Raw genomic sequence first — 25,076 nt, 5'->3', positions numbered from 1 at the left:
GAGAGGCAGGCAGAGAGAGAGAGAGAGGAGGAAGCAGGCTTCCCGCCGAGCAGAGAGCCCGATGTGGGGCTCCATCCCAGGACCCTGGGATCATGACCTGAGCTGAAGGCAGAGGCTTTAACCCACTGAGCCACCCAGGTGCCCCTATTCATTTAGTTTTTAAAGATTTTATTTATTTGACGGGTAGAGATCACAAGTAGCAGGCAGCCCCCACAGCCTCTAGAGTGTCCCCGGTTCTCTAGCCCTGCCTAGGTCAGGAGGAGCCAACGGGTTGCTCTCTGACTCTGTGACCACCAGTTCAGGGACCCGGCAAAGCAGCAGGACATAAAGAAAGAAAGGAAAGGAGGGAATTGGGCATCAAAGATCTTCCTAAGGGAAATCGGACACAAGAAAGAAGCCCTCAGCATTCCTTCTGTCCCAGACTTCTGTTCACCTTCAGAAGTAAAGAGCAAAGAAGTCAACAGAAATGGAGTCTGATGCCAAACTGACAGCCAGCACCGCAGTGCTGCCCTCGGGTCCCCCCAGCTAGCTCAGTCAGCCGGACAGGAGACTCTTCCTCTCAGGGTTGTGGCTGCAAGCCCCACGCTAGGTGTAGGGGTTACTTAAATAAATAAAAACTAAAATAAAGTGTTATGTAGGGGCGCCTAGGTGGCTCAGTGGGTTAAGCCTCTGCCTTCAGCTCAGGTCATGATCTCAACGTCCTAAGATCGAGCCCCGCGTCAGGCTCTCTGCTCAGCAGAAAGCCTACTTCCTCCTCTCTCTCTGCCTGCTTGTGATCTCTGTCTGTCAAATAAATAAAATCTTTTTTAAAAAAGCAGGGGGTGCTCCTGGGTGGCTCAGTGGATTAAACCTCTGCCTCTGGCTCAGGTCATAATCCCAGGTCCTGGGATAGAGCTTTGTATCGGGCTCTCTGCTCAGCATGGAGCCTGCTTTCCGCCCACCCACCCGCCCCCCCGCTCTGCCTGCTACTTGTGATCTCTACCCGTCAAATAAATAAAATCTTTAAAAACTAAATGAATAGGGGCACCTGGGTAGCTCAGTGGGTTAAAGCCTCTGCCTTCAGCTCAGGTCATGATCCCAGGGTCCTGGGATGGAGCCCCACATCGGGCTCTCTGCTCGGCGGGAAGCCTGCTTCCTCCTCTCTCTCTCTCTCTCTCTGCCTGCCTCTCTGCCTACTTATGATCTCTGTCTGTCAAATAAATAAATAAAATCTTTAAAAATAAATAAATAAATAAAAATAAAAAGATAAAAACTAAATGAATTAAAATAAAAATGAAATGAAAAGATGAAGGTGTTCTGCAGATTTCCATTCCCACCCAACCTCGATTCCTTCCCTTAGAAAAACAAAGATGAGAACCTTAAATTGGGCTTCTGGGGGTCCAGTGATGATGACCATACGAACTTTGGAATCAGGAGTTTCAGGAGGAGCAATCTAGAAAGGAAAGAACTGGTCAAAGAGGTGCCCCCTACCTCCACCGAGCTCCCCACCGCCACCTCAATTCCACCACCTACTTCCGAGGGCCAGGAGAAGCAAAAACAAAGACCCTGAGGCCCAAGGGCACTGCCCCTGCACCAAAAATGTGATAAGGACGTGTGCGTGTTGTGTGTGCGCCAGGGACAGTCCCTAAGCAGGGCCTCCCCACCGCCCACCCTATCAGCTCCCTGGGGAGGCTTCCATGGGGTCCCGCTCAGAGTGGGGGCACAGACAAAATGCCCACGGCAAGGAGGGCAGGGACCACACCGGCAGAAAAGAATCCCTGTGTCTGACCAAGTCCTTTAGGACCACCGACACTACTGGATTTAGGCTTGTGAAGCTTAGCTGTTTAGCTTGTGTCTCCTCTCTGCACCAGACCCCGGCCAAGGAAGGCGTAAAGACAGCTGGCACCTGCCGCAACCACTGAGCGCCAGGCACTGGCCAAGCGGGGGACCCCCGACTGCCTCACTTTGTGGCGCTCGGACTGGGACTGCAGTCACAAGGGATCGGGGGCTGAGGCTCCAGGGCTGGGGGCTGAACCCACGTCAGTCCATGCCAGAACCTAAGCTCTCCTCCCAAGCTGCAACTCTGCCTGCTCCCTCCCCCGGGAGCCCGGGAGCCCCAAAGGCCCAGGGCAAGGTCGAATGCAAAGGGGACGGGGACAAGCAGAGAAAGAAGCCACCGAAGAGCGGCCCCATGGGGCATCCAGGAAGAAAGGCTGACAGGGTGGAAGCAGAGCGCTCCCCTCTTCCCAGGACCTGGAAGGAGGCAGAGCAGGTCACCTTAATGGAGGCGCTGGCGAAGCGCGAGAGCTGTTTGATGTGCTGTCCCTTCTTCCCGATGATGGCCCCCACCGCCTGCGCTGGGATGAACACCTGCACCGTCTCCTGCTCCGGGGCCTGCTGCCGGGGCAGGGCGTGTTATCACCGGGGGCAGGGCACGGCCTAGCGCCCTTCCACCCCCCAGGCAAACGTCCTCAAAGAGAAGGAGCCAGACACTGGGCGGCCAACATGGGCGACCCGCGCCGGGGCTCTCCCCGGGGCCAAAAGGGACAAGGGACAGTGCTGCCAGCGGCCAGTGCACATGGCTGGAAACACTGCACAAGAGGGGCATCCCAGACCTCCCTTCCCTCCTCCCTCTCTGCAGGCTCCTGCAGGGGACTTGAACCTAAGGGAGGCCGTGGAAGGGCCCCACAGGGCCCCCGTCAGGAAATCTTGTACCTACCATAAAGGAGCTGTAGGGAGCAGCCCCAGTGACGCTGCTGGGAGGTGGCGGGACCGCGCTGGACGAAGCTGGAAAAAGACCTACGGCCGCCAGGTTCAGGCCGGGTATGAGATGTGACTGCAGCTGGGGAAGGAAGGTGAGGAGGGAAGAGGTCAGCTCGTGCTGCAGGGCCCAGCTGAACCCACAGAGCAGTGCTGGGGTTGAGGGGGTGCAAACACAGCAGAACTGGGTGCTTCTGCACAAAGCATTCCTGCCCTTCTGGCTCTCGAACGCGCGCGCGAACGCACGCACGCACGCACACGCGCGCGCACACACACACACACACACACACACACACACGGCGTGGGGCTGTGAGCAATGGGACATGACCGCTGGATCAAGAACCAGCAACACCAACCAGAAGGGTCAACCAGACCCTCAGATGTCCCACCTCCCTGGTGCCTTATTCCACTAACCCTGCCTGCACCGGAAAATTCCCATGAGAAGGCACAGCAAGGACAGATCTCCGTTAGACCTCCAGGGCTCACCTGTTTTCCTGTACCCCACATGCTCACTCTCCTTTTAAAAAAATCGGCTGAGGGACACCTGGGTGGCTCAGTCGGTTGACTGTCTGCCTTTGGCTCAGGTCATGATCCTGGGATCCTGGGATCAAGTCCCACATCAGGCTCTCTGCTAAGCAGGGAGCATGCTTCTCCCTCTCCCTCCGCCACTCATCCTCATTCTCAAAAATAAAGTCTTTAAAAATGAACAAATGAATGAAAACTTAATTTTAAAAAATCAGGGATGCCGGGGCGCCTGGGTGGCTCAGTGGGTTAAAGCCTCTGCCTTCAGCTCAGGTCATGATCCCAGGGTTCTGGGATCAAGCCCCGCATCAGGCTCTCTGCTAGGCAGGGAACCTGCTTCCTCCTCTCTCTCTCTGCCTGCTTCTCTGCCTACTTGTGATCTGTCTGTCAAATAAATAGGTAAAATCTTAAAAAATAATAAAAATAAAAAAAATTTAAAAATCAGGGATGCCTTCGGCTTGGGTCATGATCCCAGGGCCCTGGGATGGAGCCCCACATCGGGCTCTCTGCTCTGCAGGAGGCCTATTCTCCCTCTCCTACCTCCCTTGCTTGTGTTCCCTCTCTCTCACTGTGTCTCTGTCGAAAAAATAAATAAAATCCTTTAAAAAAAAAAAAAAAGTTAAAAAATCAGATGAGGAGTGCCTGGCTGGCTCAGATGTTAAGCGTACAACTCTGGACTTTGGCTCAGGTCATGATCTCAGGGTTGTGGGATCAAGCCCCACACTGGGATCCACACCCAATGCAGAATCTTCTTAGTCCCTGCCCCCCTCTCGCTGCTTCTTCCCCTGCTTGCCCTGGCTCTCCTGCCCTCTTTTATCTCTGGAATAAATAAGTAAAATCTTAAAAAACAAAGGAGATAAAAAGTATGGTCACTGTCCTCACTGAAGGACCCACAACACCAATTTTATAGGAAGACCACAAACCTCAAAGCCCCTGATGAAACCCAACCCACACCTCAGGAATCAGATCAAGAATCTCTATTCATTAAACCTCAAAGATCTGGAGGACTGGAAATCCAAAGGTGTGTGGCCTGCCCATCCCACGTGCAGGACCCCTTCTTCCGTGCCGCAGGCCCAGAGTGTCAGGGGAAGCAGCGGCACCGGGCACTCACACTCATGGCGGCCACGTCGTTCTCATAGGCCTCCCGAACCTTCTTCATGATCTCCTGCTCGGCCCTGCAGCAGTTCTCGATGGCACCCTTCACAGTGATGGTCCTCTCGGGATTATAGAGGGTGAGGTCCTGCAACCTGGCGGGACAGCAGGGCTGCGTCACCCTCCCACCAGCGAGAGGCCCCTGGCTGGGCACCAGCCCCAGACACAGCTTCTGTAGGTTGCGTCCCTGTCGGCAAACAGCTCCCCGTGTCTCTGGCCTTCAGTCTGTCACTGGGGCAGGGCGGGGGCAAGCCAGGTACAGGGAGAGGAGAACACCCGACTGAAAGCCCCCGATTTGCGAGGAGCCCGATCACAGACCGCTTTTCAGCATTGGTAAAGCAAAGAGGACGCTCAGGACTGGAGGTTTCTCCAGTGGTTCTAGGCGACCCATCTCCTAGGCTTTCAGAACGGAGCGAGTCTGGGATGAAATGCCGAGGCACAGTGCTCACCTAAGAGGTAACTGGTCTGCCTGGCTCCGGTTCTCCCGGGAGGGGCGGGCCAGGACACAGGGGAGCACACACTTAATCCTCAGGAGTGGGGCCTGGGTCGGTCTGCTTCTTGCAGCCTGGCAAACATGCCTGAGACTGCCATCCCCCTCCCGGCCCCACCCCCAACCCTGCTGCAGGCTCTCCGAGATGCAGGCATCAGGCGTGATGGGCAGCCCAGAGGACGGAAGGATGTGCTCCAGCAACCCCAGCCCTCATAGAGATAACCAGTCTTTGCCACTTCACTGATCATGCTTCCCTAGGGCAGAAACTGCATCCAACTTACGGCCCCAGTATTAAGGCTCACTACTGACACACCGCCGCCCCCCAGCAGCCCCCTCACAGAGAGGTAACTGGGAGCCTTACGAGGAGATGGTGATCTTCGTCTCGGTGTCCTGCTCTACTTTCTTCAGATTGCGCCCTTCCTTGCCAATGAGACGCCCCACAAAGTTATTATGGGCCAGGATCTTCAGGGGAACCTCGTCAGCCCTTCGGAAGGAGGGAGAGACAAGAGCTGTTAAACGGGGGGGGGGGGGGGGGGGGCCGCGACGCGGGCGGCCCGCCCCTACAGACGTACGGTTTCCAGGACCAACCAACCACGGCACAAAACTACTTTTGAGGGGCACCTGGGTGGTTCAGTGGGTTAAGCCTCTGCCTTCAGCTTAGGTCCTGATCTCAGGGTCCTGAGATTGAGCCCCACATCGGGCTCTCTGCTCAGTAGGGAGCCTGCTTCCCTTCCTCTCTCTGCCTGCCTCTTTGCCTACTTGTGATCTCTGTCAAATAAATAAGTAAAATCTTAAAAAAAAAAAAAACCTACTTTTGAAATGATTATGAAAATCAACAACTTGGTGGTTGCTTAGTTAGTGCTAGAGAAATGGGGAAGCGCGGACGAGCCACCAAGGGGCACAGGGACTACCAGAGCAACGGCCGTGCTCATTATCCTAATTGGGGTGATCATTTCAGGGGCACGTGCATATTAATACTCATTCAACTGTTTACTATAAAATAGCCACCCCACAGCCCTTTCGGCTGGAACCGCCATCTTCCAGTAATTTGCCAAAATGACTAACACAAAGGGAAAGAGGAGAGGTACCCGGTACATGTTCTCTAGGCCTTTTAGAAAACATGGGGTTGTGCCTTTGGCCACATACATGCAAATCTACAAGAAAGGTGATGTTGTGGACATCAAGGGAATGGGCACTGTTCCAAAGAGAATGCCCCACAAATGTTACCATGGCAAAACTGGAAGAGTCTACAATGTTACTCAGCATGCTGTTGGTATTGTTATAAACAAACAAGTTAAGGGCAAGATTCTTGCCAAGAGAATTAATGTCCGCATTGAGCATATTAAACATTCAAAGAGCCGAGGTAGCTTCCTGAAGCGTGTCAAGGAAAATGATCAGAAAAAGAAGGAAGCCAAAGAGAAAGGTACTTGAGTTCAGCTGACGCGCCAGAGAAGCACATTTCGTGAGAACCAATGGAAAAGAGCCCGAACTGCTGGAACCCATTCCCTATGAATTTATGGCATGATAAATAAAAAGAAAATAAAAGACCTCAAAAAAAGAAAAAAAAAAAAAAAAAGCCACACCATAGAATTCCATGCTGCGTTAGAAAGAATGAGGCGGGTGATTAACTGCTGATCCATAAATGGGAAAAAAGCGAACGACAGAACACGTTCACTATGGTCCTATTTGTGCTGGAACACGTACAAGGGCCCACACACACCTGTGCATACGTACGTCCGTGGACCAACGCGCGCACACACGCCTGTAAATGCACAGAATCGCTAAGGGTACACGGGTGTAACTTGTAGGAAAAAGGACCTCATGTTTCAGTTTATGTCTTGTCTCCTCTCTAACTCCATATTCTTGCGAATAAAGTGTGTCAGAGCAAAGGAGGGCGGCCATCCCCTCCTCCTGAGAAAAGCTGAGTGAAAGCCTTACGTTTTGGTGTCCTTGGCTTCCTTGTGCATGATCTCCAAGATCATCTTACAGGCAGACGAGCAGCCCTCCGGGGTCGAGTGGACGCTGATGGCCTTCTCCGCAGCACCTGCGTTCTCTTTCCTGTGCACATCTATCCTGAGGACCACAAGGTCAAGGATGGTTAGGGGTCCCCGGTGAAACCCGGAGTCTTCTTCACCCTCCTGGCCAACTCTCCTCAACCCAAAGTCCAGAAACGGCTCTTAGAACAACACTGAATGAGTGAGGAACGGCAGTGGCGTCTGGCATGGGAACACAGGGCTGGCAATCAGCAGCCCACAGGTCTGAAGCTGCATTTCCTGCCCCCCGTGAAACAACTATAAAGGGAAGGCACACTGTTCCAAATTAAAAGTAAATAATTAAGGATGCGTTTGGAATAAGGACATGATGTGACCTGTTCTTTTCCAGAGTACCCTGATCAGCTATAAAGATTAGAAAAGAGGGGTCAAGTATATGCAAATTAAAAAAAAAAAAGAAAGTCTGGGATGCCTTGGTGGCTCAGTCAGTTGAGCGGCTGCCTTCGGCTCGGGTCATGAGCCCAGGGTCCTGGGATCTAGTCCTACATCAGGCTCCTTGCTCCCTGCTTCTCTCTCTGCCTCTGCCTGCTTCTCTGCCTATTCGTGCTGACAAATAAATTAATACAATCTTTAAAAAAGAAAAAAAGTCCAGTTTTAAAAAAGAGATTAGAGGGGTAGCAGTGGTGGAACAGGAGATGGGGCAGGATGGTGACCTATCACTGAGGGCTGGCTTTGGCCAGGCTGCCCATCCCAGGGGCCACCAGCAGACTCTGTGGCTGACTCACCCAGATTCGGTCTGCCTGAGGACACTTCCTACAAGAAATTCTAGAATGCCTCCTACTAATAATGGTGTGGCCCAGCCACTGCCAGCAAATGGCATACCCCAGGTCCATTCAACCTCCCCAACAGCCCCACCTTTCCAGGAGGCTGAAATTGGAGCAGTGACCATCCCCCTTCCCCAATGAAAAGGGAACACATTCCAGGAAACATTTCCTGAAAGGTATATACTGAGACATGCCCAGTGTACAACCAGGAGGCACCCCAGCTCCCACAGCCCCGCAGCCAAAACTCACTTGGACTGGGTCTGTTTCGTGATGTTTCGTATGGTGGCCCCCTCCTTGCCGATGATGGCACCCACATACTGGGTGGGCACCAGGAGCCGCAGGGGGATATCCACTTGCTGCTGCTTGGCTGGGGCCCCCGCTGCCACAGGGGAGCCCTGGCGGGGCTGACCCCGAGAGCCAAAGCCGCCTCGACGCCCATTCTCAGGACCCTGTGCTATCTGCTCGTCAGGAATGTAGGAGACCTTCAAGGCGTGGTTCTCCAGCTGGTGGCCATTCAGCTTCATGATAGCTCTGAGGACAGAGGGAGAATCTACTGGTCTTTCCAGTCCATGCCAATCACACCAAAGGCCCTCCGTGTGTGAAGCACTCTGGGGTACAACTTGGAACACACTGAAAGCAAGGGAGATGACCACCTACCCACCACTCCCACCTCCACCTCAGAGAATTGTCCAGTCTAAATGGCTGAAAGCATTAAAGGGAAACCTAAATAATTTATTCTCAATGAATTTCGAATTGGATTAGTTCCAGCCAGAACTACGTATCACAGGTTACTCTAAGAACCACATGCGATTCGCGGTAAGTAAATAAATATAATAAACACATGATGAAAGAAGAGACTTTGGGGCGCCTGGGTGGCTCAGTGGGTTAAGCCTCTGCCTTCGGCTGCCCCCATGATCCCAGGGGCCAGGGATCGAGTCCCGCATAGGGCTCTCTGCTCAGCAGGGAGCCTGCTTCTCCTCATCTCTCTCTCTGTCTGTCTCTCTGCCTATTTGTGATCTCTCTCTCTCTGTCAAATAAATAAAATCTTTAAGGAAAAAAAAAAAAAGAAAGAAGAGACTTGTTTTTACACCTGTTGAGTCTGAGCCTGGCACCTTCCATATCAGAGGAAACTGTTGCTTGAGGGGTGGGGGAGCTGGAGACCGAACATCCTGCTTACAGTCTGGAAGTTGGAGTTAAAGCTATCTGGAATGTCTGAAAAATCAAGCTTCCTCCCATCCCACAGCAGCCGATGCAGGTCAGAAATGTTAACCAGGCAGCAACAGGCCGTGGGGAGTCAGCCGGGGTTGACATGACCTTTAGAGCCAGGCTAAGGAAGAGGCAACAGGGACGTCCAGAAAATTCTGAGCTCAAGAGCCACTTAAAAAAAAATGCAGGCATGGGGCACCTGGGTGGCTCAGGGGGTTAAGCCTCTGCCTTTGGCTCGGGTCATGATCCCAAGGTCCTGGGATAGAGCTCCATGTCGGGCTCTCGGCTCAGCGGGGAGCCTGCTTCCCTCCCTCTCTCTGCCTATTTGTGGTCTCTGTTAAATTAAAAAAAAAAAAAGCGGGCAGAGCTCCTGGCAGGTTCAGTCAGTAGAGTGTGCTAACTCTTGATCTCGGGATCCTGCATTCAAGTACCACATTGGGTGTAGAAATAACTTAAAAATAAACTTTAAGGGGTGCCTGGGTGGCTCAGTGGGTTAAGCCTCTACCTTCGGCTTGGGTCATGATCTCCGAGTCTTGGGATTGAGCCCCGAATCGGGCTCTCTGTTCAGCAGGAAGCCTGCTTCCCACCCCCGCCGCCTGCCTCTCTGCCTACTTGTAATCTCTCTGTGTCAAATAAATAAAAAATAAAAAATAAAATAAATAAAATAAACTTTAAAACAAAATAAAGAAAAACAAAAGAAAATAGGATTTGAGGAAGCGGTGGAATCCATGTACCACCAGCAGGCTAGAGGCAGCATGCTGAAGGAACAGGAAAGCTGTCAAAAGCCCAATGTTGCAAAAAGCCCGTTAACAGGTCAGATATGAACAAGTAAATGCACAGACTGTACAAGTCCGTCAGTACCAGCAGGTGAGAAGTGTAACTGCTCAACCAAAGGTCTTAAGGAGCTAGAAAGCATGCGTGTGACCGGACGAACAGGACCCTTCAAGAGCAGAAACTGGGCTCGCGGCATCACCCGCAAGAAAATGTCTGGCCACCCCCCGCCCCGCCCACCCCCCCCCCCCCCCCCCCCCCCCCCCCCCCCCATCCCCACCACATCAGAACACGAACAAATCCCTTCTGTGAATCCCGCAGTTCCTCCTCATTAACACTAGATGGCGCCGTCAACACGGCAAAGGACCCTGCCAGGGCAACTAGACATCCCAGAGAAAGCCCACCTTTTCTCCAAGAGGATTTCCCACCTTTCCTGCGAAGGTCTCTCTGGGTCCTTTCCCGTCCATGATTTGCTATCAACCCTGATGAGTTTCTGAACCCTTGAGACCCGTGAACCAAAAAAAGTCTGTGACTGGCTGTCACCATAACAGAACCGAAGCAGGCACTCTTGCCTGCCTCCAGGTGCCCCATGAAGACCCTCCCCACCCCACTTTCCAGCCCACTCACTGCCTGGTCTGTTCCCGGTTGGAATAGGTGACATTCACCACCGCCGTCTCACTCTCGGTGTTCACTGGGGGAGCAAAACAGAGTCCAAGGTTAGAGCAACGCAATCCGGAGATGCCACCAATGAACTTCAAAGTGTCAAAAGCTCATCCTTCCAGGTTAGAAGACATTGAATGTGTTGAAAGAAGGAAAGACCTGAAAGACAAGGCAAGCTACCCACCCTCTGGAGAGGCCAGTCTCTCCAGAACTAGAAAATTCAAATTAACCTTTTTGCATTTTCCCATCCCTGTCTTCCTCTAAATTTCCCCCTGGCCAGCACCTCCCAGCCCCCGACCCCACACTGGGCAACCAAATGGTGCGGTCAGCACAGCAGTTAGGCAGCAGGGAGAGCACACACACCGGGTCTGGGATTTCCCGTTTATTCTTGGGAAGTTAAACTTTGTCAAAAATCCACACACATGGGCGCCTGGATGGCTCAATGGGTTAAAGCCTCTGCTTTTGGCTCAGGTCATGATCCCAGCGTCCTGGGATTGAGCCCCACATCGGGCTCTCTGCTCAGCGGGAAGCCTGCTTCCCCCTCTCTGCCTGCCTCTCTGCCTACTTGTGACCTCTGTCAAATAAATGAATAAAATCTTTAAAAAATAAAAAAATCCACACACAGTAAGATCAGCAATTTACGGAAGCAAACATGGCAAACATGGTCTGTAAGCATATGGCAAAAAGACCCACTTCCGCTGCAGACCATCCTCAAGGACAGACAGACCACAAGTAAGCTATCATAAACTAAGCTAAACGGGCTAAGAGGAGTAGCTACTAGGGAACTGAGGGGTGGCAATTTCCTGACTCCGTCCTCCACACCTCTTGGCAGTGAAACCGTCTTCCACACCTCTTGGCAGTGAAAATGCACATTCTATCCATCATAAATAAATTCATGGTGCCTGCCATGAATCCCATCCAATCCTCTGTTCTTACCATGAAACCTCTTGGTCTTCATTCATTTGATTCTGCCATATACTCTTTCCTACAGGGAGAGACTGGGCTGGACAACAGAATTCCAGGCGATCTGAGGGCATGTTTCTTATTTTAAATTAGTAAAATTAACCTGTCTTGTGTCTGTCTTTTGATTCGGGGTTCCCTGGGCCAGCTTAGCCCTGGGGTGGAGGACAGTGACAAAAACCAAGCCTCTGTCCCACTCACCCGAGGATAACAAATGCTCAGCAGAGACCACTCTAAGCCCCTCTGGCCTTCATCCACAGAGCTCCCCGAGCTCAGGGGTGAATGAGGGAGAGTCCACAAGAACAATCTTGCCCATTAAACTGAAACACCATAATGAATGAAACCGACAAAGGCCCTGCCTTCTTGGAGCTTACATTCTAGCGGGAGAAGACAACACAAAGCACAATAAGCAAATTCTCTAGCCTATCAGAAGTTGATGAACGCCATGGAGAAATGTCAGTCAAGGTTAAAGGAGGTGGTGGGAAGAGATGCATTTTATTATTTTTTTTTAAAGATTTTATTTATTTATTTGACAGAGAGAAATCACAATTAGATGGAGAGGCAGGCAGAAAGAGAGAGAGAGAGGGAAGCAGGCTCCTCGCTGAGCAGAGAACCCGATGCGGGACTCGATCCCAGGACCCTGAGATCTTGACCTGAGCCAAAGGCAGCGGCTTAACCCACTGAGCCACCCAGGTGCCCCAGAGATGCATTTTAAATAGAGTGGACAGGGGGTGCCTGGGTGGCTCAGTGGGTTAAGCCTCTGCCTTCAGGTCAGGTCATGGTCTCATGGGCCTGGGATCGAGCCCCGCTCTCTGCTCAGCAGGGCGCCTGTTTCCCCTCTCTCTCTCTCTGCCTGCCTCTCTGCCTACTTGTGATCTCTGTCCGTCAAATAAATAAATAAAATCTTTTAAAAAATAAACAAACAGAGTAGACAGAAAGGACCTCACTTAGAAAGTGACACGAAAAGACTTTCTCTGTTGTCCAGCAAAATTAAACACTTCCTATTCTGTTCTCTCCAGGGAGCTGGTCTCCCCTCCTGATATGATGTGTTAGAGCTCCCCAGTGAGCTGTGGACAGATGTAAACTAGCTGGGCCTCGGGACCTCCCTCCCAGAGCAGCTCACACTGAGGTTCCCAGCCAGCGGTCATTCTGGCTGTTTGTCCAGGAGTAACTCAGTCATTAGTCTAACGCGCAAGCCATACGGGGCAATGGTTATCCGTGTGTCCAGCTGGGTCCCAGCATTTACGATAAAAAGGCAACCTACAGGATCAGAGCAGGAGAACACACTTGATGGACTCAGCACTTTACCTCTGCGCAGGCTGGTATTTTAATCTATAGAGATTTCTAGATTGCGCCTTTCCATAGAAAATGGAGATAAGCGCTTAAATCTCAACAGGGTGATTTCTTTACGTTTCTCAGAGAAATACAAACTCCAACTGTATCTTCTCGGAATGGCCAAGCTCTACCTTGTATCCATCCAGCCAAATCATCCTTATTTTTGCTCGTTTCCTCTTAAAATTATTTATAACTTGAAGCAATGGAGAAACCTCAGAAATCTCAGCAAATAGTGTATGACCCAGACTTCTTAGTATTTCTTCTGAAATACTAAACTCACTCTTGAAACACTGCGCCCTGCCCATCGCCATGCACCCAGTAATAAAATCTTTTTTTTTAATTGACCAGACATGTAGCAGACCATCAGAGCTTCTGCAAAGAGATAACCAATTACTATTCCAGCCAAATATTAAGAATCATGAAGCTTTTAAAATGCAGGAGCTGGGACACCTGGGTGGCTCAGTTGGTTAAGCGGCTGCCTTTGGCTCAGGTCATGATCCCAGCCTCCTGGGATCAAGTCCCACATCCGGCTCCTTGCTCAGGAGGGAGCCTGCTTCTCCCTCTCTGCCTCTGCCTGCCACTCTCTCTGCCTATGCGCTCTCGCTCTCTCTCTCTCTGTCAAATAAATAAATAAATAAATAAAATCTTTAAAAAAAAAAAAAAAATGCAGGAGCTGCAGACTTACTTGGGCTGAGTGCCAATTTCCATGCCCATACTACTGCTCAACTCTTCAGACCTCTCTTTCTACCGTGACTGACCCCTAAGAGCCTGGGACCCCAGGCAGGAAATGGGTGATTTTTGCTCATTAAACAGGGAAACCCGCTCCAGAGAGAAGCAGCACAGCCAAAGCCAGGCCGACGTGCCTACCTCCCCCATGCCATGTTCTGTCTGTCTGTCTGCTTTTGGTATGCCAGGTGGTTGTGGTCATGGAAAACGAAGCAGAGCAGATCCCCCAAACTGCTCCAGCATGCCCCCCCCACCTCCCCACTGCCCATGGCCTCTGTACCCTTACCTTGCTCGCAGTTCTCCACTGTACCGTACTGAGCAAGCAGGCTGTCCAGCACCTAGGGGCATGGAGGAAAGAGGAGAGGAAGGCTACTCTGAGCATCCCAGGAACTGTTCACGAAGCCGGCCACCGGCCACCATCACCCCAGAGCACGGGGGCACAGGCAGAGCCTCAGGAGGGGACTGCGTAGTATGACCTGCTGGACGTACTCTTTGTAGGGTACTGATACTGCTGGTAACTTGTCGAGGTATCTTCGCAGAAATGCACTTGAGCACAACAAAAAGGCATCCAAGGGCCTTTCTGGAAGGAGATTTGGGCCTCTGGGGCCTAAGTCTGGGGCTCAGAGAACACCCTACCCACCTCCCCAATGCTTCTCCTCATAGGGACAAGCCCAAAGGGCTAACCTGGGGAGTCCCAGGCTGTGGAGGAGACCCAACCAACCTCCTTCAGCACTAGCATCCCTGGCAGACCCCCACACCACTGGGGCGGGGCAGGGGTGGGGGATTCCCCAGTCATCTCTGCCAACTCAGACTGGCCTGGACTTCCTTTCCAGTCTCCACTTCCCCATGTCTTGCGTTGCCCCCAATCACTTACTTCCCAACGGAGCTGGGGTGGGATATTTCGAATCTGAATTTTCCGACTCCTGAAATCAAAGGGAACAGGATTAATGGTCATGAAGCTCTGGATGCTTTAGGGACCTACGACCTGGCAGTGTTTAACCCCTGTGTGCGTCTTTATCTCCCTACCTCCTGTTCAACACCGAAGTCTGAGAATCCAACAATGATAACCTCTGGGAAAGAAGGTCTGGGAGAAGGGTGCCTCGTTCCCAGGGTAAATGATCAGTGCAGCCACTGACAGGAAGACTAAGATCAGAGGCCCGAGGTATCAGGGTACCATAATCCATCCCAAACCAAACCTGCTTTGTTTGTTCCTCCACCCAGGTCTCTCCCTCTCTTACCTTCACTAACCACCTATTTTCACCTCTTACCTCCCACGGAGGTGTCAACGTTTCAGGGACTAGGAATCCAGAAGCTGCTACAGAGACATCATTCATTAATCTGATACCCATTTAACTGTGCCTAGTTCAAGCTGTACTTTGTTCTAGATACTGGCAACACGGTGACAAACAAAAGAGACAAGGTACTTGGCCTCAAGGTGCTCACAATTTATTGGGAGAGACATACATGCAAACAACTGACAGCAGACTGGTAGTACGGCAGAGCTCAGTGTTTCTGATGCAGGTATGGATTTAAATCTCTGTTCCACTTAAGAGCACTGATCTTAAAATTATTTCACTTCTATGAGGCTCGCTTTCCTTTCTTTGTAAAACAGGGATAATACCTATTCACAGGGTGGTTTCAGGTGATGTTAGATAATATCAGAGCTTAGCAAAGGGCTTCAAGTACTTAAAGAGTAGTAACAGCCGATCCTAAAATACTAAGGCGGAAACACACGGACACGGCATCAGGACCTCAGGACCGCCACCTTCCCTCCTTCCAGATGCCTTCTCTTATCTCCTTCCCATGTTTCAAATACCTCTTAAAAGTGTAATCTTCCCCAGGAAGGCTTTCAGGTTCAAGGTTGATTCCCAGGGCAATTAACTGCTCACTACCCAAATCGATGCCCTAATCCCTGGGCTTACTAACATTTCAATTGACTTGATCTTCACTGGTCAATTGTCATTTATGTCTCGGCATATCCTTGATCACAAACTTAAGTTCAGGGACATGGTCCAATGAAATTCTAACGGCAAGAGGGAAAACGAACCTGGGAAGCAGAAAATCCGGTTCTAGCTCTTAAGCTACCGGACTGGGTCTTCATCTGACTAAGCCAAGTAAGCTTCAGGCCTCAGTGTTCCTACCGGGCCCTTCCTTGTCAGCTCCTGCCAAGCTAGAGGAGACGGGTGTTGAAAACACAGGACGAAGGGATGCTAAGCTCTCACCATAAAAGCTTCCCTCTGGGCTCTGTCCTAGGTCCATTCATTCATTCCATCCCTGGGACCTTAAAGGGTCAAATGGAAACTGAAGGGTCTCCAAGATCCCTTCTAGGCTGTGTAGCTCTGAGCATGGAAAAGTCTTTATTGATGAAATACACAAAGGAAATCTCTTCCTGGGACAAAATGACTGCAGGGAAAAGGAGGATCCGTGTTAAAGGGAATCTACAGGTTTAAGGCTCTTCACCTTGGGTGGTTCATGAACCCGATCTAAAGTCATCAGACTACATTGCTGAACAAGACAGCAAGGGTAAGAACCGTGTCCAGTTCCGGGTCCTCAGATCCTACACCAGGCCACCTTCTTTGATTCCATTCAAAGGCAAAAGAGGGGGCCTTGTGAGGGATGATGTCCCATAGAACACTCATTTTGTGCCCAAACAGGCAGAGAAAATGCAGAAACCCTCAAAGCAGAAGTTCAACTGCAGGGAGAATTACGGAAGAGATGGTTACACACTGGAAGACTGAAGACACGGGTCTCGGGTCTCGCTTGATGCCCCACGACAGGAGTCCTTCCCTCTAGCAAACTTTTGCAGATGAAAAGGCAGGGGCTACCTGCCTGGGAGCTCAGACCAGTAAGGGCCTACAGTCACCACTGTGCGGGAGCTCAGTGTGAAGATGGCTCTTTCAAGATGGTCCCTTAGTGTAATCTCTGGTTGAAGGTCAGAAATACCCTCCTCCTCCTTCAAACTCCTAGGTTTAGGGACTTTTCTTTCCAAGGTAGGGAAGAGTTGGGGAGGGGATGGGGTGAGGAAATCAAATCTTGGTTTGGGGTTTTAATCCATATCCTGAAAGCAATGGCAGTCTGGAATGTCTGGAATGTTCCAGGAGAAGGAGGGGGAGGAGGGCAGGGCCACACAACCAATGAAAGAAAAGACCTCCGGGCAGCCCCCTCCCACCCCCAAGAGGCAGAGACGCACCCACCCCTCTAGGACACACACACCCAATCTTTCAGGCCCCCAAACCTCCCCGCAAGCCCCCAACCGAGACACACACACACACACACACACACTACAGAAGCCACGGAAGACCCTTTGTCTTTTAAGCGCTTGGCCTGGTTTCTATTACCGATGGTGCTACCTAATTTCTTTCAGGCCCAAAGCACGTGGGGCGATGTTGGGAACTGTACCCAGTCCTGCCCTCCCAGGACCCCCGGTGAACTCCTCTGCCCCACAAACTATGGAAGGCCAGAAGCAAGCTGGGCCAGAGTGGTATACGGAGGGTTTGGGGGTCCAGAGAGAAGCCATGGCATTTGACGGCTCGTACCATCGTTTCCTCCTGTGGAATCGGACAGGGCTTTTGTGAGGACTTCCAGAGATAAGCTGTGCGAATGGGGGTTCCTTTTGTGGGAGTGGACGCTCAATCCCTGGCCCGGTCCTCAGGAGCCCACAGGCATCCAGACAAGCATGGAGGGAGACAGGGAGGAAGGGCTGGCCAGGAGCACTCTCACTGGGCGGCGATTAACGCAGTCGTTACAATATTTAGACGTCACTGCTGGGGCAACAGTGGGAAATACCAGCGCCTCCAGTCCCAGTCCCCTGCCTCCCCCAACGACTAAAGGGTCCTGGCACGGCCCAGGGCCCCACTCCACACTCCAGTGCACCAGCCTCCACTAGAGCTGAGCAGTACCTCTGCCCTCCAGGTAATAGGGCCCTCTACTCTGAGCGGAGCCTGGAGGGCCCAAACCCCAACACCCCTCATTCAGAAAAAGCAAGAGAATACCTAGAGGTTCACGAAGCACACCCCAGCACCCAGGAGCTGATAAATCTGTTGCGTGATAGCCCCTGGCAACGAAGGCAATGGTTTCACCAACCTAATTCCTTCCCTGGGTGCCAACGCCCTGTGGCTTCTGACCTCTTTGCTTGCCTTGACCTGAAGGGCAAGTTACCAAGCCCTGGGGCGGCTCCCAGGACAGAGGAACCACAGGGGACCCACCTCTCCAATGCTGGGGGAGGAGGGAGTGGGGGTGGGGTGGGGGGCCATGAAAGCCACAGAGACCAAGTGACCATTTTTCTCAAGCCCTGGGGAAGATTTCAGCAGAGAACAGAGGGAGAGAGCACCCATGCAACTGCGTAAGGAGTTAAGGAGCAAAACCAAGAATTTCCGAAAGCACAGGAACCGGACACCCGGAAAAGGATGTGGTTGGGAGTTCTCCCTGGGAAGGAAGTTCTCATCCTTTTCACCTTTTCAGAGAAGTGTCACTGACTTAGACTGGGAAGGAAAACAAGTCAATTAGGGAAGGGCCAGCATTTGAGGAATGCTTAAAAGACGCCAAGCTGAAATTCATCGCTTGCTAGAAGACCCTCATTACCCGTGAGGGTGGGGTCCATGGCTCCATTTTACAGACCAGGACCCTGAGAATGGAGAGTGAGTATTTCTGCCAAGCACACAGCTACTACTAAAAGCCTAGTCAGGCTTGGAACTCAAATCTTGTCTGATTCCAGACTCTGTGTGCTGTCCCATGCTGCTATTTTGATGGAAAAAAGGAGACAAAAAGCCTCTGCCAAAACTTAGCCAAGTCTGGCCAAAGGACAACCAAAAATATTCAGAATCTGAGGCGCCTGGGTGGCTCAGCCGGTCAAGCGGTTGCCTTCGGCTCAGGTCATGATCTCAGGATCCTGGAACTGAACCCCAAGTTGGGCTCTGCTCAGTGGGGAGTCTGCTTCTCCCTTTTCTCTCTGCTGCTCCCCCTGCTTGTGCTCTCAGTTATAAACTCTCCCTAATAAAATAATTTTTAAAAATCTTTAAAGAAAAAAATATTCAGGGGCGCCTGGGTGGCTCAGTGGGTTGGGCCGCTGCCTTCGGCTCAGGTCGTGATCTCAGAGTCCTGGGATCGAGCCCCGCATCGGGCTCTCTGCTCAGCAGGGAGCCTGCTTCCTCCTCTCTCTCTGCCTGCCTCTCTGCCTGCTTGTGATCTCTGTCTGTCAAATAAATAAATAAAATCTTTAAAAAAAAAAAATATTCAGAATTCATACAACAGGGGTGCCTGGGTGGCTCAGTCATTGAGCACTTGCCTTTGGCTCAGGTCATGACCTCTGATCACCAGGAAGCCTGCTTCTCCCTCCCCGCTCCCTGTCAATAAATAAATAAGATCTTTAAAAAAAAATTTCATACAACATAGTGAACAGCGGGCCTGGCTAAGCGGGTACTATTCTCCAATAAATCGAAATGTCCCGGGCGCCTGGGTGGCTCAGTGGGTTAAGCCGCTGCCTTCGGCTCAGGTCATGATCTCAGGGTCCTGGGATCGAGTCCCGCATCGGGCTCTCTGCTCAGCAGGGAGCCTGCTTCCTCCTCTCTCTCTCTGCCTGCCTCTCTGCCTACTTGTAATCTCTCTCTGTCAAATAAATAAATAAATCTTTAAAAAAAAAAAAAATCGAAATGTCCCACCTGTAATTCCATAAGCTCATTTTAACTTCTCCCTTAAGTGGGTGAAGTGATTCTATACCGCATATTGAACACCGATTAGATACTGGATAACACTGTTAATTAAAATCCATGACTTTGTAAGTTCTTATTTTTTTAAGTAGGCTCCATGCCCAGTGTGGAGCCCAACACAGGTCTTGAACCCTCGACCCTGAGGTCAGGAACTCAGCTGAGATCAAGAGTCAGATAACCTAACTGATTGAGCCACCCAGGCACTCCTGAACTTCTTTTATTTCCAAAAAAAAAAAAAAGAGAGAGAGAGAGAGAGAGATAGGGACCCTGGGTGGCTCAGTCAGTTAAGTGTCTGCCTTCAGCTCAGGCCATGATCCCAGGATCCTGGGATCCAATCCCGCATCAGGCTCCCTCGCTCCACCTGCTTGAGCACCCGCACGTTCTATCTCTCTCTCTCTCTCTCTCTCTCTCCCTGACAAATAAACAAAAACTTAAAAAGAGAGACAAACAACTACAGATAAAATAAGATGCCCAGGGAGCTCTGCTCAGCGGGGAGCCTGCTTCCTCCTCTCTTTCTGCCTGCCTCTCTCTGCCTCCTTGTCTCTGTCAAATAAATTAATTAATTAAATCTTTAAAAAATAATAAGGTGCCCAGGATTTGCAGCAAAATAATCAGAGGGTGAAGAAAAAATAAACATCGGCTCGATATGAGTTGGTATTTCTAAAGCTAGGTGATGGGTACATCGGAGACTTATTACATTATACTTCATACTTCTTCGCTTGTATACTTTTTTTTCATCATTAAAATTGTTCTAAGTGGGGCTCAAACCCAGGACTGTGGGCTGAGACCAAGAGTCAGATGCTTAAGTAACTGAGCCACCCAGGGGCCCCTAAAACTTTTTTCAAATTGCTCCGGGTTAGCCAGTTTTAAAGTCATAGCAGATTCCAAATTAATGGATCTAACGAGGTTTTCTGGTTGGGGTTGTATGACCAAGAATGCAAGCCTCCATGATGAGCCTGCGGGGGACTGGAAGGGGCAGAGGCCCGGGGTCCAGGGCAGAGAGGAGCAGATACACTAAGGACAGCCTTCAGAATGGGGGCCTCCCCACAGGGCAGGAGGCACAGGAAGTACAAGGACTCCAGGTCTCCTGAACAACGGCTGATACCTGCCCCAGGGAGTGTTCTATTCCTTTTTCCATCCCCACGGGGCAAGAGGCAGGGATCTCACCCTCCCCTGAAAGAAGTTCCTTTAAACCCAGGTGGCCTAAACCAGCAGAAGGTGGGAGGAGTAGGAGGGAAGTAGCAACAAGTTTTGGAAATCTTGTCAAACCTGGGGCCCCTGATCCAGAGTCAAACCTGGACTTTCATCTCGGCTGAGAACCAGGATTAAACCGGGATTTCCAGATGAGATCCTTCACCTCCAGCCCTCCCCCAGGCTGTGATTTTCTGCCTAGCAGGCTGTGTGGCCTTGGACAAGTCCAACCTTCAACCCTCTGGACCTCAGTTTCTCACATGTAGGAAAGAAATAAGGACCAGGACTGGTCTGTTTTACAAGGGCTTGTGTTCCCAGCAGGGATCAACCCTGTCTACCTATAGGAAAAGGCTTTCTTAATCTGAGGAATTTTCTATGGCCTTAACGGTCTTAAATAAGTGGTTCTTTTTTTTTTCTTTTAAAGGTTTTATTTATTTATTGGACAGAAAGAGTACACAAGCAGGGGGAGCAGCAGACAGAGGGAGAGAGAGAAGCAGGCTCTCCGCTGAACAGGGAGCACCACACGGGGCTCGATCCTAGAACCCTAGGACCATGATCTGAGCCAAAGGCAGACGCTTAACCAATGGAGCCACCCAGGTGCCCCTTAAATAAGTGGTAATTAACACCCTCTCACACACATACACCTTTGTCGATACTCCATCCCCCCAGGAATGTGATAAAAGCTAAAAACACTCTACACCAGAGAAGTGCCAACATTCCGCAAACAGTGTCAAGATCTCAGGAGTTCATGGAGACTTCAGAATCCTTCCATAAGTCCACAGTGAAGACATCCTCCCACACATCTTCACATGGAACTTCATCCCAAGGATGCCCAGTCCTGGCTCAAGCCTGCAGACAGCTCCTCAAAAAGCTGGGAAGAAACTAAGCCAAGACGATGAGAACACAAGCCTGGCTGGGGAGGTGGCCGGAGACTGTAGTTACTGGCTGTCTGGCAAGAGCGAGCCACAAAGGTTGCTTTTCCTTCTCATCCACAAACTCACGACCATGACTTGCATCAAAGTTTCTGTAAAATTTGTGAAATCTAAATGCTGTTCGTGGGCCCCTGCTGGCTCGGTCAGCGGAGCGTCTCACTCTACATCTCGGCTCACGTCCCAGTCTCGGAGTCTTGGGATTGGGCTCCATGCTCAACACAGTCCACTTGGGATTCTCTCTCCCTCTCCCTCTGCAACCCTCTCCCCAGCTCCAGCGCACGCACTTGCACACTCTGTCTCTCCCAAATAAACAAAATCTTTATAAATAAATAAATTATAAAACGCTGGTTGAATGTTTCCCATGAAAACTTAGCATCTGAACTGGAATAGGCTCTAAGTATAAAATACTGCACACCGGATTCCTTACGACTTTGTACCCCCTCCCCACCAAAATCAAACCTCATCATTACACTGATTACATGCTGAATTAATAATACTCTGAATTGGGGCACCTGAGTGGCTCAGTGGATTAAAGCCTCTGCTTTCAGCTCAGGTCATGATCCCAGGGTCCTGGGATCAACCCTGGCATCAGGCTCTCTCCTCGGCGGGGAGCCTGCTTCCCTTCCGCTCTCTCTGCCTGCCTTTCTGCCTACTTGCCATTTCCGTCTGTCAAATAAAATAAAAATCTTTTAAAAAACGGGGGGGGGGGGGGCCCCCTGGGTGGCTCAGTGGGTTAAAGCCTCTGCCTTCAGCTCAGGTCATGATCCCAGGGTCCTGGGATAGAGTCCCACATCAGGCTCTCTGCTCAGCAGGGAGCCTGCTTCTCTCTCTCTCTCTCTCTCTGCCTGCCTCTCTGCCTACATGTGATCTATGTCTCTCTCTCTGTCAAATAAATAAATAAATAAATAAATAAATAAAATCTTCAAAAAAATTTTTAAAAAATAATAATGCTCTGAATTTCCCAGTTAATTTTAGAATTAATCTTTTACATTGTTTTCCCTCTTTTCTGACATGGCTATTAGGAAATTTCAAAAATTTAAAAAAAGAATCTAAGAAAAAAAAAGAAACTTACATATGCAGCTGTCAATGTCCTCGTACTGGACAGGACTGCCCACTGTGCTAAAATGCAGAGCATAAAGTGATGGAGACAAGCGTGCCTCCTGCTCTCAAGGAGCTGACAGTCCAGTAGGGGACCCCATTTGGTTGGAGATGAGAGAAGGGACTAGACAAGGTTAACTGGGGGGTAGAGGGGGGCTGTCCACTGCATCCCTTTACAAGTGGGTGATCCTGTTGACTCTTCAACAAGAGAGTCCCCCGCAGCTGATGGAGGAGAAGCACCCTCCCGAGCCTGGCCTTCCTCCCAGTTTTTTCCAGCTGGAAGTCACGCATCTAACATGCCCTGAAGTATCAACATCAGCCTTTTCCCTAAGAGTACCACTGATCCTGCCCTCCCTCCCCCCACCACCCTGCCTCCTTATCCCTTAGAGTGGAAAGGATGAAAAAATAACTGTCCAGGGAAGCCTCCGAAGGGGGCGGACCTGGCACGCTCCGGGCATGGCAGGAGCTGAGAAAGGGGGCGGGGCCGGAGAGGGGAGGAGGAGCTGGCCCAATGCCCAGGGCTCTGTGCCAGGCTGATCCAGAGGCAGGGCAGCCAGACAGGCGGGCTGTCGGGTGGGCTGATGGGCAGGGTAGGGGCTGGAAAGGAAAACATGAACCTACAGAAAGGTACGGGAGTAGGCAGCGCAGACTCAAGCGCCCAGGTGAACGCTAGGGTGTTAGGAGGGGCAACTGGAAGGCAGCGACACCGCTGCGAAACATCTGTGGTCCCGTGAACATGGTCTTTTAAAGGCATGTAAGCACCCGTGCACTGTCCCATGTGTGCTCAGACTCCTGTGCTAATAATGCTGGGGACAAGCAGAAAGGAAAATCAAATCTCCAGGAAAGACTCCGGAATGAAGTATATACCGCCCCCCTGACACACACACCTTTGGAAGGCTTTGTATCATATTTAATACGCTCCCAGCCTACCTAGAAGCAGGGAAGCAGGTGGGGGGGTGGGTCGCTCGGCTTCTTACATGACTAAGGCTACGTGTGCACATGTGCATGCCCACACACATGAACCCAGCACGAGCAAGTTCCAGTTGCAGGAAATCAGATTCCTACACTGAGGCTGGCAAGGGGTAAGCCCCTCGAGCCTGAGAGGTCTCCCAACAGTCACCTTCGTCCGAGGGCTGGAGAAACACAGGGCTCCGAGAAGAGGAAAAGAGCCTTGACAACGCTAACGTACAACCAGAACCCAGTTTTCCTCCCAAGCCGGTGTATGCTCATCTCTCCACCAAACCCTGCTTTCCCTCTGACAAGAAGCGTTAACACAGCAGAAGCTTGTAGAGCCCCGATGTCAGCAGCAGGAAAAATGCCCATATTCTGTACGGCTAAGTGCGCGCCAACTGGCTTTTACTGCATGCGGCTCTAATTTGGGCACAGGGTTGAACTCACACAAGAGCTAACTAGACTATAATACGGCTGGATGATTGTCAGAACTGTTAGCAGCCTAAAAGGATAGTCACCAACAACTCTTGCAAGATTTCCTGTAAGTTTGGGGAGAGGCAAGGAGGGGGAACGTCGGACATGGAGCAGGACGGCTCTCACCGGTGTGTGCAAGCAAACCTCGACGATGTAGACTTCGTTCTGTTCACTCATCTCAGAAATGAACGGATTGACAAGACAGCTCACGCTTTTTTTTTTTTTTCCTTGCCCATCTGGGCAGCGCCAGAGAGGAAGCCAAAACAGAAGCTCTGAGACAGTGCAGCTCTTTACAGAAAAATCTCAAGTTGGCCGACGGTCTCTCCCTCACGCCACCTTGCTCTCTCCCTCGACCTGTGCTTTCACCGGAGTGGCTCCTCAGAGTGGGACCTGGCCATGGGAGCTCTGCAGGGTGAAGTGGGAGGAAGGAGAATTGGAGTATGGGGACGTGTGGAAAAGCCTTCAGAATAAACCTAATTTGTGGAGACAAGTAAGTGATAAAAAGGTGACCCAGCATGAGCAGCCAAGCCTTCCCGGTGGAGGCGGCAACAGTGTGGGATCAGAAATGAACCGTTGCAGACATTATTCGCCATCCTTCTCGGACTGGCAGTGAGAAGCCTTTCCAGCATCTTCACTTGTGGAGGAGGGGGGTAATACTCTGAGAGGAAAAGGCAGAAGGGGGCTAGAAAGAGTATTCCTGTCCAAAGCTCTTCAGAGATGTTGGCTGAACTCTCACCACCATCCCCCCCACCCCCCAACAATAGAGATGTTAGCGTTTCTCCAGAAAGGTTGAGAACCAAAAGGTCTGGCCCTCTGGGACCCACAGACCTGGCTGAAAGGCAGAACTGGTGCTCAGTGGAAAACATCGTGGGCACACCTCAAAAACAGAAAGGCTGAGTCTCTCCCTCAAGAGGGAATGGCAAGCTTGGAGAGCCCAGTTCAAGACAGGATTTTACTGTGGAGCTCTCAGAAGCAAGGATAAGGAAACTAGACCAGCCTCAAGAGAAATCAGGCTTCAGCAACTCCATTCCCCACAGAGAAAATGCACCTATGGGACTTAGCATAATTGTTGGAATGGGCAGGGCCCTGTGAAGGGCCGCCAAGGTATCCCAGTGTACATTAAAAACAATAACTGATCATCCTACCAGTAGGAAGGAGTGCTGGCTGTGTCCCTCCCGCATGAGGCTAAACCTCCTCAAGACCTGCTGGGGGAGGTTGCTGTTTATCTCTTCCCACTGGGGTGGGCAGTTATCAGAACAACTCTCCTCCAACGTGAACACCCATCCCGAGTTGTGCCCAGCCTTGAGGCAGGCACAGATGTCCTTATGGGAGGTCTCTCTTCCCCAGCC

At 51.1% G+C, this 25,076-nt stretch overlaps 1 protein-coding gene and 1 pseudogene across 3 annotated transcripts in view; one reads left to right on the top strand and one right to left on the bottom strand.

Moving 5' to 3' along the window:
• Window positions 1–25,076, bottom strand: part of IGF2BP1 (insulin like growth factor 2 mRNA binding protein 1) — a 42,278-nt gene that overhangs the window by 2,480 nt on the left and 14,722 nt on the right. Inside the window, exons 3-12 of one of the 3 annotated variants that reach the window (XM_059378721.1) lie at window positions 14,251–14,299; window positions 13,663–13,714; window positions 10,323–10,386; window positions 7,968–8,249; window positions 6,842–6,976; window positions 5,265–5,387; window positions 4,373–4,508; window positions 2,699–2,821; window positions 2,257–2,376; window positions 1,358–1,432 (exon numbers count right to left, since the gene is read on the bottom strand). In XM_059378721.1, the coding sequence (XP_059234704.1) occupies window positions 1,358–1,432; window positions 2,257–2,376; window positions 2,699–2,821; window positions 4,373–4,508; window positions 5,265–5,387; window positions 6,842–6,976; window positions 7,968–8,249; window positions 10,323–10,386; window positions 13,663–13,714; window positions 14,251–14,299 (1,159 nt within the window). The remainder of the gene's footprint in view (window positions 1–1,357; window positions 1,433–2,256; window positions 2,377–2,698; window positions 2,822–4,372; window positions 4,509–5,264; window positions 5,388–6,841; window positions 6,977–7,967; window positions 8,250–10,322; window positions 10,387–13,662; window positions 13,715–14,250; window positions 14,300–25,076) is intronic. The other 2 variants (XM_059378723.1, XM_059378724.1) reach the window with 2 other exon arrangements.
• LOC132003591 (large ribosomal subunit protein eL21-like) lies at window positions 5,936–6,463 on the top strand (annotated as a pseudogene).

This window comes from Mustela nigripes, chromosome 16, assembly GCF_022355385.1.
Source record: "Mustela nigripes isolate SB6536 chromosome 16, MUSNIG.SB6536, whole genome shotgun sequence".
In the NCBI taxonomy this organism is placed as follows: Eukaryota; Metazoa; Chordata; class Mammalia; order Carnivora; family Mustelidae; genus Mustela; species Mustela nigripes.
The sequence above is the reverse complement of the archived record's forward strand: the minus strand, read 5'-3'. Positions and strand labels throughout refer to the sequence as shown.